General features: G+C 43.2%; 1 protein-coding gene across 4 annotated transcripts in view; it reads left to right on the plus strand.

The window, feature by feature from the left end:
- Window positions 1-624: 624 nt before the first annotated feature.
- TRIM33 (tripartite motif containing 33) overlaps window positions 625-13,752 on the plus strand; it is a 41,897-nt gene continuing 28,769 nt past the window's right edge. For 3 of the 4 annotated variants that reach the window (XR_008574143.1, XM_054803652.1, XM_054803654.1), the window contains exons 1-3: window positions 625-1,107; window positions 12,166-12,284; window positions 12,388-12,535. Coding sequence is in view for 3 of the 4 variants with exons in the window: in XM_054803652.1 (XP_054659627.1) it covers window positions 681-1,107; window positions 12,166-12,284; window positions 12,388-12,535 (694 nt within the window). In the remaining variant the exon portion in view is untranslated. The remainder of the gene's footprint in view (window positions 1,108-12,165; window positions 12,285-12,387; window positions 12,536-13,752) is intronic. The other variant, XM_054803653.1, reaches the window with a different exon arrangement.

Consider the following 13,752-nt stretch of genomic DNA (forward strand, 5'->3'; position numbering starts at 1 on the left):
TGAATCATCCACACAGTCCTAATTACCCAGCCTAAGGGTGGTACAGCGCAGCGACTGTAGTTCTGTAGGTCTTGCAGCGTCGTAATACGTCACCATCCTCCAGATGTTTCCATCGTCAACTTGTGCAAAGTTGCCGGGGTCACGGCTGTTCCCAGGGCAGAGGGTTCCTTCCCCCTGTCCATCGCTTGGTCTTGGTTCACTGGGTAGGTAACGTGCCCTGGGCTCGAGATAACGACGCAGCCGTTGCGTTGTTCTTGGCTCCTCCTGCCGTAACGGCGCCAGTTCCTGGGAGCTCGGTGCTTGGCGGCTCGGCCCGGCCCGGCCCGGCCCGGTGCTCTGCTCCCGCCCGGTGCTCCGCTCCCGCCCGGCAGCGGGGCTGCGGTGCTGTCCGGGGGGGCGTGGCCTGCACGCTCCGCCCCCACTGGCGATTGGCTGGGAAGCCGCCGACGCCGACCAATGGAGATTCACCCCGAGTTGCGGTGACGGGCCGGCGGTACGTCAGGGCTCGTCTTTCCGGACGCCCCCTTAACGACCGAGCACGCGCTCCTGCGCACGGCCTTGCGGGCCGTCTCGAGAGCGCCTGCGCGAGCCCCGGGCCCGCCTCCCTGCTGGGGCGCGCGCACGGCGCGTGGTGACGCCGTGCGTGCGCGGAGCGGGGAGTCGGGTTCAAAGGAAGAAACATGGCGGAAAACAAAGGAGGCGGCGGCGGCGGGGAGGGGGCTGCCGAGGCCGGGCCGGGCGGCGGCGGCGGCCTGGAGCCCACGGTCGCGTCCCCCTCCGGCGCCGCGCCGCCCGAGGAGCGGGAGAGCCCGGGCGCGGCGGCGGCGGAGCGCGGTCTCGGGGAGGCCGAGGCCGAGGCGGCGTCGGGGCCCGGTGTCGTTCCGGGGCCGGGCCCCAGCCCGGTGCCCCCGCTGACGCCGGCGGCGCCGGGGCCCTTCTCGCTGCTGGACACCTGCGCCGTTTGCGCGCAGAGCCTGCAGAGCCGGCGTGAGGCCGAGCCCAAGCTGCTGCCCTGCCTGCACTCCTTCTGCCGGCGCTGCCTGCCCGAGCCCGAGCGGCAGCTCAGCGTGCCCGTGCCCAGCGGGGCCAACGGCGACATCCAGCAAGGTGAGCGCGGGGGGGCGGCCGGGCAGCGCTGGCGGTGTCCGCCCGCCTGCGGCTTCTCCCCCGGTAGGTTTCTCCGCTGTTGCTCGCTTGGTTCTCGCTTCTGGCGTCGAGCGAGCGTGCGGCTTCCACTTCTCCGGGTTCGAGCCCGTAGTTTTTTCTCGGCCTGGCTCCGTAGCCGTACCCGGAGAGGTTGCGTACGTGACCGCCGGTGTTTCTGTTGCCCTAATCCTCCGGGGTCTGTCTCACAACGCCCAGCAGCAGCAGCAGCTTCGTGTTTTCAAGCGACGGCTGAAACTTAGAAGTTGGTCTGCCAGTTCGTGCAATTACAGCGCAAATTGCGTTGGGCGTTTGGCTTTCAGGGGCGCGACGGTAGAGGTGTGTCTCCGAGGGGGTGTCCGACTGCTCCTGAGTTCTACAGCACGCCAAAAAAAAAAAAAAAAAGTCTAAGTGAAATCTGATTTACTGTTGTTACAGTGTCACACGCTCGATTGGAAGTAGTGCGTGCAGCACACCTGCTTTCGGATCCGTGTTTCCTGCGGACCGAGTTAAAACATTGCAGCGCTGTTTGTCAGTTGACTCGCGGCGCCCGCGTACTCTACACGTACAGAACTTCGGTGCCATGGAACAAGTGTAGAGTGCTCCTTCCAGGTGTTTTATTGAAATCACAGCTTAAACTTTATTTTTTATTTTGTAAGTCCAGGGATGGAATTGAAAAGCTTTTGGAGTTTTTAATGGAGTGACTCATGTGCTGTGGTCTGCAGACCAAACTAGTGCCCTGCTGAGTGGTTTTGCAAGTCTTAATTGGGCCCTGTGGTCTAAGGGACCTTGTTTGGTGACATCTTTCTGGTTTTAGCAAGGACTCAAGCCTTTCCTGTGTTGCATAGTAAAGGAATTAACCTGGCTTGGTAGTGGTTCTTTCATCCAGGCTGTTCAGAAGCACTTCATTTAGGATGTGGTCTTAGAAAGTCCATCAGTTTTTAAAAGATGATGCCTTAAATACAGTTCATAAATGCACTAACTAAAGCACTTGGTTGGTCTTGTGATCCTTCTTGTTAAATTCCAGATTCCACATTTTGCATTATACATGCTGGTAAAAGATACAGAACTTCTATTTACTGCAATTAACAGGATTATCTGAATCCCACTATGTTAGGATACAAGTGTGGGAACAACACGAAGCGCAGCTTCTGAAGTATGTATAAACTGGAATATCAGTTCTTGTTGCAAACGTTTTACGAATGCTTGATTGTGCGCTTTGGTGAAGTAAGAATTCATCTTTAGATTGCTGCATCAAAAACTTTTAGATGATGCGAGCAAGATGTGCGTGTAGGGTCCAGGAGAGTAGGCTGGTAAAGATGCGTATGATCCACCTGTAATGGTACATATAGGTCTGCAGGAACAAATGTATTGGCCCAGCAGGTCAGGTAAGAACAAGACATTGATCAACCAGAAGATGCAGTTTTGTGGACAGCTCTCTCTGCACGTTGTAAATGGAATCAGTTGAATGGCACATGAAGTGCTTACCAGTAAATCAGGCACAAAATGGACATTCTCACCATACAGAGAAGTACCACGTTGCTTAGTCATGCAGGTTCCTTCCCTGTTGGCAGGGGTTATGATAATCATGAAGTGTCACTTCCACTTCTGCTGCTTCTCTAGTCTCCTTAACTGTGAGCAGGTGTTTTTTCATGAAGGAAGAATTAATGACAAGTGGTACCCGTAGCTATACCTGAAGCAGGTTACGCTAAACTGCAGGCTTTCGCTACTGGATTCTATGCTGTACTATTTTATAGGCATTTAAATTTGCCTGCTATTTTTCAGTGTCTCTACACCTAGATAAGAGAATTACAAGTGCTATGGAAAAGAACTGGGGATTTCTCTTGATATTTTCCTGGTTGCTGTCTCAATTAGTTTCAAATTTTCCTCCGTAATAGTTGTCAGTACTTAAAATAGTAAGTATATGTATTTATCGAGTAGTAACCATGGAAGCCACTTACCAGGAATGTGAGGTTGGTACCTACAGAGCGGTTCTCTGAGTGACAGTGCCCTTCCCTGATGACAGCACGCTGCTGCTCTCAGAAAACAGTAAGGATGCTTGAAGGCAGACGTTTGTGGGCTATGTCAGCATGGCTTCTTTTGCCCTGTTGCCACTTCCTTGAGAGACACTCTGAAAGAAGACAGAAGGGAAGAATGGCCTCAGTTCCTAAAAGTTTGAGAAACACTGACTAAAGTTTAAAACAATTATCTAAAATTGTGGTTTGCTGTTTTATAAAGAAGTAACTGGTAGGTTCATACCTATTGCACTGGTGAAAGGATTTTGTTGTTGTTGTTTACATTTATGTTGGGGGAAAAAAGTTTTTTGTTTTATGTATTTAAAACATATGTATTTTTACGTCATTTATTTAATGAACATAAAAAGTATCATCTTGTATTCAGTTTAATGACTTAATAGGTCACTGGAATGTGTGTTTTATTTGGTGGACAGATGATTTCTTAACGCCTGGTGTTTTAGCTCTCCAACTGCACTCTTCCTTTCAGATTGAATAGGTTACAAGAAAATGCCATCTTGTATTTGTATCGCAGTATTTCGAGAAACGTTCATTTCTCAGTTAGAGATTTCAGATGGTTACAAATACTGCAAAACAACTTTTTATGCACCCGCTGCTGCTTCTGCTCCTGGGAAGATAGGTTGTTTTGAGATTCAGCTGCCTCACTGAGATATTTACAATCTCTCTTAAGAAGATTATCTCAGTGGAGAGAATGCGTGGCTCTCCCAGCTCCTCGTGAATGTCACAATCTTCATTAGGCTGAAAAACTAAAAAAGAGCTGCAAGATACTTTCAGAGAGCCTAAGGGAAACATACACAATTGGTTAATGTACACGTATGTATAATTTGAGGAACCATACATTTACTACTGAGTGCTGTAATATATAGTATCGTAAATTATTTTGATACACTGAATTCAGCTCTCGTACCCGGTATTGGTATGTTTATAAGCCATGTATTAAATAACGCAGTAACTATCTTTAATTTGCTTTGGAAGGGGGACGTTAAAATGGTACGATGTCTATGAGGGCGTGAAATATCACTTCAGTAGAGTTCGGTAGTAGTTACCGTATTTTCGGTCTAGAAAGCTGAAAATTCTTGCATCAAATACACTGCTTAAGCTATGTGAATGCAGGCCACCTCTGTTTCAGTGAATGTTAGTACACATCACCTGAACTCTCTTGATTCTTTAACTTTCTCTTGTGTTGATGAGTGAGGGTCATGAATATACGCTGGACCCCGGCAAAGGCTGAGTCCTGAAAAATGGTCAGTTCGTATTCTGGACTTACTAAAAATCTTGGTCTGAAACTTAAATTTCAATCTAAATTAATAGTGTATTTTAAAATAATGTTTTTGTCTAAGAACATTCTAGGCATGTGTTATTTTTATAAGAATTGATGTCTGACTGCTATAAATTGGTTCGCCGTATTAAATATAACGTTTTGTCAGTTAAATGCATGACAGTTGTGATATAAGCAAGAATTGTTTGTCCAAAAAAAAAAAAAGCTGAGTTAGGAGTGGACCTTGAAAGCAGATAATTTTTTTTTTTAAAATGTATTTATATTCTGATAGATTTCAGTCTGATTGTGTCACTCACTTGACCTGTGAAGGTTGATTTCAAGGTCTAATCACTGAAACTAGAGCAGGATTTTTGATGTACAGCTATGCAGAAACATATTTGGACCCTTACGCTTCTGAGAGAAGTAAATAATATGCACATGCAGTAACTACTGTTGGTGTTCTCAGCCAATAAATAAAACCTGGCAGAGATTCATTCCTTAGAGGACTGCGTACATGCCAAGTTTGAACTTAAAACGGAAGTTTGAGTTATTAGATTGCACGAGTGCTTGCAAATATTTCCTGAACTGTGACGCTTTATCATCATTATAACAATGTAAACAGCTGAAAGGATTTTGAATTTTCTTATATTCACTTAGGACTTTTGTCTTGGGAATCAGGCTGACACATTTCAACCCAAAACAAACATGTGTGTTTAAAACCAGATGTCTAAAATGACGCTGTTCACTCAACCGCAATTAGGATTGCAGAAGGTTGATGACTTGATTGTCAGTGGATGATGCAGTAGAGTTTTAGGCTAGTGCTAATTGATGTCTCATAAGTATCAACAGAAAACCTAAGCCATTTCTTTAAAATGAATGTTCTTGAAGGAACGCAGCATCGCGTAGGTTGGCAGGGACTTGCAGATGTGTCTAGCTCGACTTCTTGCTCAAAGTGGGTCTGGTTAGAGGAGGGTCTTCAGGGCCTTGTCCAGTTGTGTGGCGACTGTCTTCTGAGATGGCAACTTCACGGCTTCTCTGAGCTTCTCTTGCAATGTTTGTCCATCCTCGTTGTAAATATGTAAAATATATAAGACATTGAAGCAAACTTTGCCTTGTTCCAGCTTGTGTGTGTTACTACTTGTCCTTTTACTGCGCGTCTCTGGGAAGAGCCTGGCTGTGCGCCCCTTGCCCCGACGCGTTGGCAGGCAGCGGTGGGTCCCCTGGCGTGGGCTGAGCAGTACGGCCTCTCCTTGCGCGTTGGGTGTTCCAGCCCTGATCGTCCTGCTGGGCTTGCCCCACTTTGTCAGTCTGTCCTGTACTGGGGAGTCCCAGACTGGGCCCAGTATCCAGGTGTGGTCTCCCAGGGTGCCGGACAGGGGTAAGGATTGCTGCCCTGGACCTGCTAATGCAGCCCGGGACGCGTCGGCCTTTTCTGCTGAAGGACGTGCTGTTCGGTCCTCTTCAACTTCTTGTCCCTAAAGAACTTTAAACATTGTATTTTGGGGTATTAAAGTGAGGTCATAGTTGCTTTTTTATACTCGTGTTTTAGGGTTGTAGTACTCTTGAATGTCATGAAGTGACTAAAGAATTGATAAAGATTTTTGTATTACAGACCAGAGCTTATGTTAAAGGAGTTGGATCTTATGAAAATATGAATTTCAGTATGTAAGTAGGGATATTTAGGAATGCAAGTGTTTGGGTTCAATATTTGAATTAACTTTGAGAGATACTTTGAATTTCTAATTTTGAGCTGCTGGAAAGACTCCCCACGTTAGTGATGGAGGGCATCCAGCGGTGAACGGTGCTGCTGAAGTACAAAGTGCTTTTTGTAACGTCTTATCCCTTGATCATGTACATTGTGTGCGTGCCGTGCCCTCCCCTGTTCGGATAGATGATCTCGCCCTCAGCAATACCCTTGATTTTGTTGCCAAAGGCTGTCTTGGAGCTAGAACTTCAGTGACTTCACTTTCCATTATTGCTTTTTGTTCTCTGTAAGGTTTAAAAGTGTTTGGTTAGGCCGTGATGTGTTCACTTTAACTTGACTGAAGTCAACTTGAAGTCAACGAGAGAATGTATGGATCTTTTAATATGGAAGCTTCTTATAAAAATTAGCTGTTTTGCTTTAGTTAGTGTAATGTTTGTAGCAAGTAGGTAGGTTTCCATGGCTTGTCGTAACTGTGTTCCCTTTCCCTTCCTCCCCACTTCCACCTTTCTCTGACCCCAGGGCTGGAGGCTCCCAACCAGCTTCTCTTTAGCGTTTATAAACAAAACCTAGAAAACCAGATCAAGAGGATGGTAGTACATGAGTTCGGCTAGGAAACAGGTCGCTTCTTACCTGAAGATCCTCAGGAAGCCTTGTTCTTCTACAGATGGTCTCTGAAACAGCTGATGGAATATCCGGAAGGATAAGATTCAGAAAATTCCCATTTTTTTCTTCTTGTGCAAAAGTAGTAGGTATGAGTTGAACACATACTGTCTTACTGGGCAGAATGTGTCTCGCCTAGCAGAGATGTACTGGGGGCAGATCAATTGATTTCAATTTATGTTAAAAGTGTCGAGAGTCTCAATTCCTTGATATCAAGCTGGCGTGGGTATAGTAGCCGAAGACTTGACATAAGCTTTCTCTGGAGACAGTTTCTCTGGTTTGACCCTACAAGACTGGAAGTCTAGAGAATCAAGCCTTTCCCCCTCCATCTCTGTGGCTCTCAAACATTTTTAAAATTTGGAAGAGTATTTTAGTGTTGTCAGGATTAGGATGTCAGGCTGGAGAAATGAATTCTAAGCAGGTTTTGAATTAAATGTCCTGTTGAAACTAGTTCATATGAAGGCTTTCATAGTTATATGAACCTGTTGAAAAATTTGTCTGTTTTGAGATGCATGCAAATGGCCCTCAGAGGAATGTCGTTACCCTTGGGAAATTTCAAACATAAATATTTACAAGGTATTCTCATAGTTCAGAGTTACAATTAAGAAAAATACTTTTGTTGCAGCCTTAGGTGTTAGTTGGCAGTGGTAGATTAAAAGCGTCTTCTGTTTGAAATCTTAAGTTCTTTGAAATGTTCCATTGTGATTTGCTGCTGGATTATGTTGCAGATTTTTTAGCTGTCTTTTTTTATGAAAACAAAATTACTTTTTCTCCTCAGTTTACTTCAGTTTTGTGCTTTCTGACATCCTTTGATGTCTGTGGTCTAGCTTAGTGTGCTTTATCTAAACCATAAGCAGTTAAAAGGATTACATAGATGCTACTCTCATTAGCGTTCTTAATAAAGTCTTTGACAAATAAGAACGTCTAACGTGCAACGTAAGGAAGATGTGACTTCTAGCAGTTGTATAACTAATGGTTCAACAGGTGCTGTATAGTAAAATTTGTGCTACTTGCCCCTCTTTGCTCTGACAAAACTCTTCACCTGAGTATTCCGTGTTCCGCTTCGGTTAGAAGTGTAGGCGGTAACCTCGGCAGAAGTTGCCAAGAGAGTCGGAGCTGTACCAAAACGTTCTTGTATGGCTTTTCCTTGGTCTTGTGGTCGTGATCCGCATCCTGCTTTGCAGAGACGTGGGCTCCTGAGTGGGGCAGGGCAGGGACCGTTCTGGGGATGTGGCCGGTGTGTCTGTTTCCATCCGCCACGGGCTCTGCCTCGCGGCCCGTCGGGGTGCTGGAGAGAGCTGGGGTGCAGGGTGGCTCAGGCGGCTCCCCAGGGCTAATTCCTGCTGTCGTTCCTACACGTCCATCCCCAGCCACGTTCTTGTGGGGATGCGCTCCGTCAGCTCTCCTTTGCGGTTTTCTTCAGCTCAGAGTAGTGTCTCGGGCAGATTGCTCTGTCTGGCCGTGTCAGGAGACTCCTCGGGAGCGTGTTGCAAGGAATCTGGGAGTTTCTTTTCTCCCTCTGTTGCAGGCTTTGGAAACTCTGGTAGGGAGGAATGGCTCATGGTGTGAGAAGATGGCAAGTGAAGGCAACTCTCCCTTTGAGTGGGGTTGACCATGCAAGGCAGGCTTTTCCTACCTGCTGGATTGGTGACTCTCAAACCAAATTTCCAGGTAAGAAATTATTCCCGCTTCTCACTTAAATCAGCCTTAGGCAGGGTAAAAGGAGAGAAACAAAACTCAGTTTAGGCTCCGTGTTGTGCGTAGCAGCGGATGGGGGACAGTGAACGTGTATGATTGAAAATATTTCTGCTGTTCTGGATAATGTCTGGAGACGTGTGTGACAAGAAGTAGGATCTGATCTGAACTGCACAATTAATCGGGAATAGGATGGAATTCATTTCACCACAGCGCTGCTGGAAATGGCAGGGAAGGGAAAATTTGGGAGATATAGCTGTGTATATCGAGTATGTGGAAGTTACAGGTCTTATACGCTATGGTGAGGTTTGTGATATAAACGAGTAGAAAACCCTGTGATGTCAGTCCTCTTAAGTGCAGCCTAAGAAGCTTGGGAGCTCGCTCCCGTTTTCTGCGGCTCTTGTAAAATAGTTCATCATTTTCCTTGGCCTTTTAGGTCCAAAGTTCTTGGATTTTTTTCATGGAAGTACTGATATTCACAGGAGCATTTGTGGATGGCTGGTGACGTTTGTGGGGTGCTTTGGTTTTTTGGGGGGTTTTTTTGGGTGGGGTTTTTTTTTTTTTTGCACCTGAAGTATAACCATGTTCCTGTGGTTAATGCTGATGACGCAATTTTGATGATATTGTACCGTAAGTCAGAAAGGAACTGTGGTTCAGAGTGGTTTAGACCCTCAGTGCAGACTTTCACGTAATGCAGTCAATACTTACTGTCTCTTCTAATATTTTTGCCAGGGAAGAAGCATTTCTTGTTTATGGTTAGGTGAAACCGAGCTGTATGGGATTTGAAATGTGAAGTCTGAAAGAAGCTTCCTGATTCTCAACTCTTCGGTTTAGTGCTGCCGTTAACCTCTGGAGTATCAATTTATGGCTTCAAAATAATGCAAAGCCATTTTGAGAACATAGGAAGTCTTTATGGTAATAATTAGGATGGGGGGGAGATCATAAACCAGTCTGAACTTCATAATTTCTACAAATGTGTCTAATTCTAATTCAGCTGTGATTTAGAAAAAAAAAATTGATCTTTAAACAATAGTTTTTGTTGTGTGCTATCTGATACATTCCTTGGAAGTAGTTACTTGCCTTTTTTGAAAGCAGAGTTACAGTGGAAATGTGTGTACTGGGGCTAATGCGTTTGGCTTTGGTTTTTAAACAGTTTTAAGCTTCTCATTTAAATTGATGCAGGAAAACAATGTAGTGAGTTCTGGAGTATAACTAGGATGATATCTTTATTTCATTTTAATTTTCTTATGTAGGAATTTTTTTTGGACTGAAAGTGGCAGTGAAACCTTGTTTTTCTAGTAGGTTATATAAACATTTGAGCCTTAGTTTATCCTAAAATACATTCTCCTTAAATTTTTACCATAAACTTCGTTAGCTTGCAAATTATTTCAAGTTTTGACAGGGAAGGATTTCTTTCTGTTTTTCTTCTATGTGGATGCTATTTCAGTGTGATTTTTCTCTCATGTTCCGTCTTCCCTCACAAAAATCAGCCACATCTGTATCTTTTCAGTAATGCAGTTTGGTTTCTAGTACAAATGATGCTGCATTGATTTGTTTTATATTAGATTAAAAGACGAGGATGTGAGTGAGCATGAGATGTATAGTGGCTCATATAAGACTGGAAAGTTACTGTTGGAAATAACGGGCATTGAGATGGGAAAATGAAGTGTAATACGCTGAATGAGAATTGTCTTAGGATTGTGATCTATTGAGATGTGCAGAACGCTGGCGGTACCTTGCGTGCAAAGTGTATTTGAATGCGGAGGCGCAAAAAGCGGGTGTTGGGCTGCGAGAGCGGTGTTTGTGGACTACCCGTTCCCTGTGTCCTCTCATACAGAAGCAATGGGCAAAGCGGAATTACTTGTCAGAATCCAGCCCATGGAATGTCGCTCTTCTGACAGCAAAAGGCTTGATTTTATTCAAGCTTTCAGTGATTTGTCTAGTTTAAAAACAAAACAAAACGTGCCTTACCAGAAGCGGTTTGCATCTGTGACATTTGACTTTTGCATTCTGTAAAGATTATAGTTCTTGGGCTTTTTTTTTTTTCCCCTGCAATATTTTGTGTGATTACCCCAAGACAGCACTAAAAATCGGGTTTAGCTGTGGTCTGTTTTGGATGGAATAGTTTTAATGGTAAATGTTTGAAATTTTTGTTCAATAAGTATATACACATCAGCTGATAGATGTCTTACAGTATTCCCTAAAGAATTTCATCTTTCAGTAGTAAGAAAATCTCAAGTTTCTGCATATGGAGGAGGCTTCATTGTGTATATGAAAGCTCTTGTACATGTAGGTACTGAAATAGTGGTTACTTTTCATATCCTGCTCTTGAGGCATGTTTGGGTTGATGAAACAGGAATTTTTAGTTGGATTATTGTTGTTGCTCTGCAGTGAATCTTCTGTGTTCTGAAGCCACTGTTAATTTTAGCACTTGAAAAAAGTTAATGCTAATTTACTACTAATGTAATTAATCTCCCTGAAATAAGTCCTGCTGTTCTAACTGAATATCCACAAAGGAGTTGAGCATCATTTAATTACACTTACTTTTCAAAGTTGTTTCAGGTATAAAAGTGTACAAGTACCCAATTGCTTTGAAAGCTTCTCCTTGAAAATGATGCTCACAACAAAATTGTACAGGAACTTGATTTGAGACTAGATGACGCTTCTGGGAAGAAAGTGTTAGCCACTACCTTAGTGGGAAGTAAGTTTCCAAACCTTTAATGTAGGTCGTTCATAGAGCATCTTTAAATGTCAGTCTGGTTCATGTAATAACTTATTGCAGCTCTGCCAAGGACTTAAAGCTCTAATTTAGCAATTACAGAGGATAACAAAGCAGGATACTGGAAAGGAGCTAGTCTAATTGATAGCCAGCGTTAAAGGTATGTGTGTATACGTGTACACGTATACGTGCAAAGTGTTGTATGTACTGCAGAAAGGCAGGCGTAATTGGCACAAGAGGATTTTTTGCTATCAACGCGTGGTTTTTGGTATCAGCCTATTTGAAAAAAACCCTGAAGCCTTCAGGTAGTTTGTATAACTGCACCTGCCTCCCTGACTTCTTGGAAATAGGTTATGTTAGAAAACATCCTCTTGTATCTGGGAGAATATTGTGACACGCTACTACTTCGACACTTTCATGAACATCACTAAATTCACACCTCGCTATCCGGGCGCACTTCTTTTAATGCTTGTCTTGAGACAGGCTGGACAATAGACTGTTATAAAAAGTAATTAACAGGTGTCTTGAGTGTAACAGACTAAAATGAGGGGGAAAAAAAAGACAGTATTTGCTTGGGGAGAACAAATGACTTGGCTAAAAATAAGGATTTTTTCGGGAAGAAATCAGTAGGAAGAACTGAGTAAGATGTAGAAATTATCGCAACTTCATTCTAGGTAAGGGATTCTTTTCTGAAGAGGTGTGTGTGGTTTGTGGTGTTTTTTCTTGTTTGGGGTTTTTTGGTTGTTGTTGCAGTGTTTTTTTTGGGGGAAACCTGTTACACATGGGTAATGGCTGGTTTTTAAGGGTAATGTCAACTGTGGAATTTGATCATTTACCCAAGTGAAATGAGCAATCTGAGGATTTTGCGTTCATACCTATCACCTTTTGATTCTGGGCATGTTGGTTTTCATGTTCCTTTTCTTAGAACTGGGAAACTTTTTCTGTTTTGCAGTTGGTGTAATCAGATGTCCGATATGCCGCCAAGAATGCAGACAGATAGATCTGGTGGATAACTACTTTGTAAAAGACACCTCAGAAACACCAAGCAGCTCCGACGAGAAGTCAGAACAGGTGTGGCACTTTCCTGCTTGCCGGAATTCATGAGCTGGGTTTGTTCCCGTAGATGTTAATACTTTCCAGGAAAATGATGGTAACCAACTGTTTCCGTTTTCAGGTGTGTACAAGCTGTGAAGATAATGCCAGCGCTGTTGGATTTTGTGTGGAGTGTGGGGAATGGTTGTGCAAAACTTGTATAGAAGCTCATCAGCGAGTCAAATTTACTAAAGACCATATGATCAGAAAAAAAGAGGATGTATCTTCAGGTGAGTGTTTGGATATCACTTGGTCGCGCCGGTAGTGAAAACATTTTCTCTTTGGCAGACGTGAAAAGAGAGAGGGAGTGTTGTTTAGGTAACAACCAGCTGTATGGCTTTCCTGAAAGATTTGGAAAAACTTTAGTAAAAAGCTAACAGTGCAAAATTGGTAGCTTTACAAATAGAGGAAAAAATGAATTGTAGACTGAAATGGGTTATTTGCTAATACTTTGTACAGTTTGATGTCCAATATCAAAATCCATCAAAAATGGATTTAGTCCATCAAAAATATCTTAAGCACAGAAGAAGCAGAATGAGACTGCAGTCTTTGGAAAGGACTTAGGTCCATTCTTAATAATCCTTTTATTTAGTAGAATAACTAACTAAACAGAGGGGTTGAAATCTGGAGAGCACTGACATCTTGGTAATCTTATCTGTTGGCCAAGGGAATTAAATTATACATTTTGCTGTACTTGGTTGTAAGGAGCAATTATAGTTCTCCCAGCAGAGAAGTATATCAGATAAGCTTATAGTCATATTCAATATGTTACTGTTGTATTGATATTGCTGAGTAAATGTGGAATTTGAATTTATTTTAGGTTTAATATCTCTTTCAGTTAGCAAAATTTTAGTGTGAAGTGTGCGTACAGTTTGTATAGACATACAGCTTTATTAGAAGTTAATTCTTAACCTATTGTTTGACCATATATCGTTTGTAACCTACTGAGGTAATGTGGAAAACATTCTCAAAACAGGTAAAGGTAACTGGATTTTATCTTAAAAGATTTTATTTGTAAATGGGATAAAAGTTCTAATTTAAAGACCCATAAGTTCTACACAATCTGGATGTAGGTAGAGACTGATCATATTGAGGAAGAGACATCTCGACATTTTGTGCTCGCTCTCTCCATTTAAAATAATTAAGATCTTCATGATTGTTTCGTTGTGCCATTTCAAAGGAATTATGCTGCTTTGTTTTCTGCCAGCTCTATCAAATAAACTTCATTTTTGGAGAGGTTTCCCTGTTTGTCTTAATAGGTGTTGTTTAAGAAGAAATATTACCTATTTAAACATATTAATCTCAGTAGACGAGAAACCCTTATGGTGAAATCAAATTGCAGGGCCCTACAAAGAATTACTAATATTTTTCATTAGGAGTGCTATATTGTGACTGTCGAAGTGATACTATAGTTCCACTTCTCCTTCAGTACCCTGAGTGGGGAGGT

The sequence above is a fragment of the Grus americana genome, chromosome 25 (assembly GCF_028858705.1).
Source record: "Grus americana isolate bGruAme1 chromosome 25, bGruAme1.mat, whole genome shotgun sequence".
NCBI classification, from domain to species: domain Eukaryota; kingdom Metazoa; phylum Chordata; class Aves; order Gruiformes; family Gruidae; genus Grus; species Grus americana.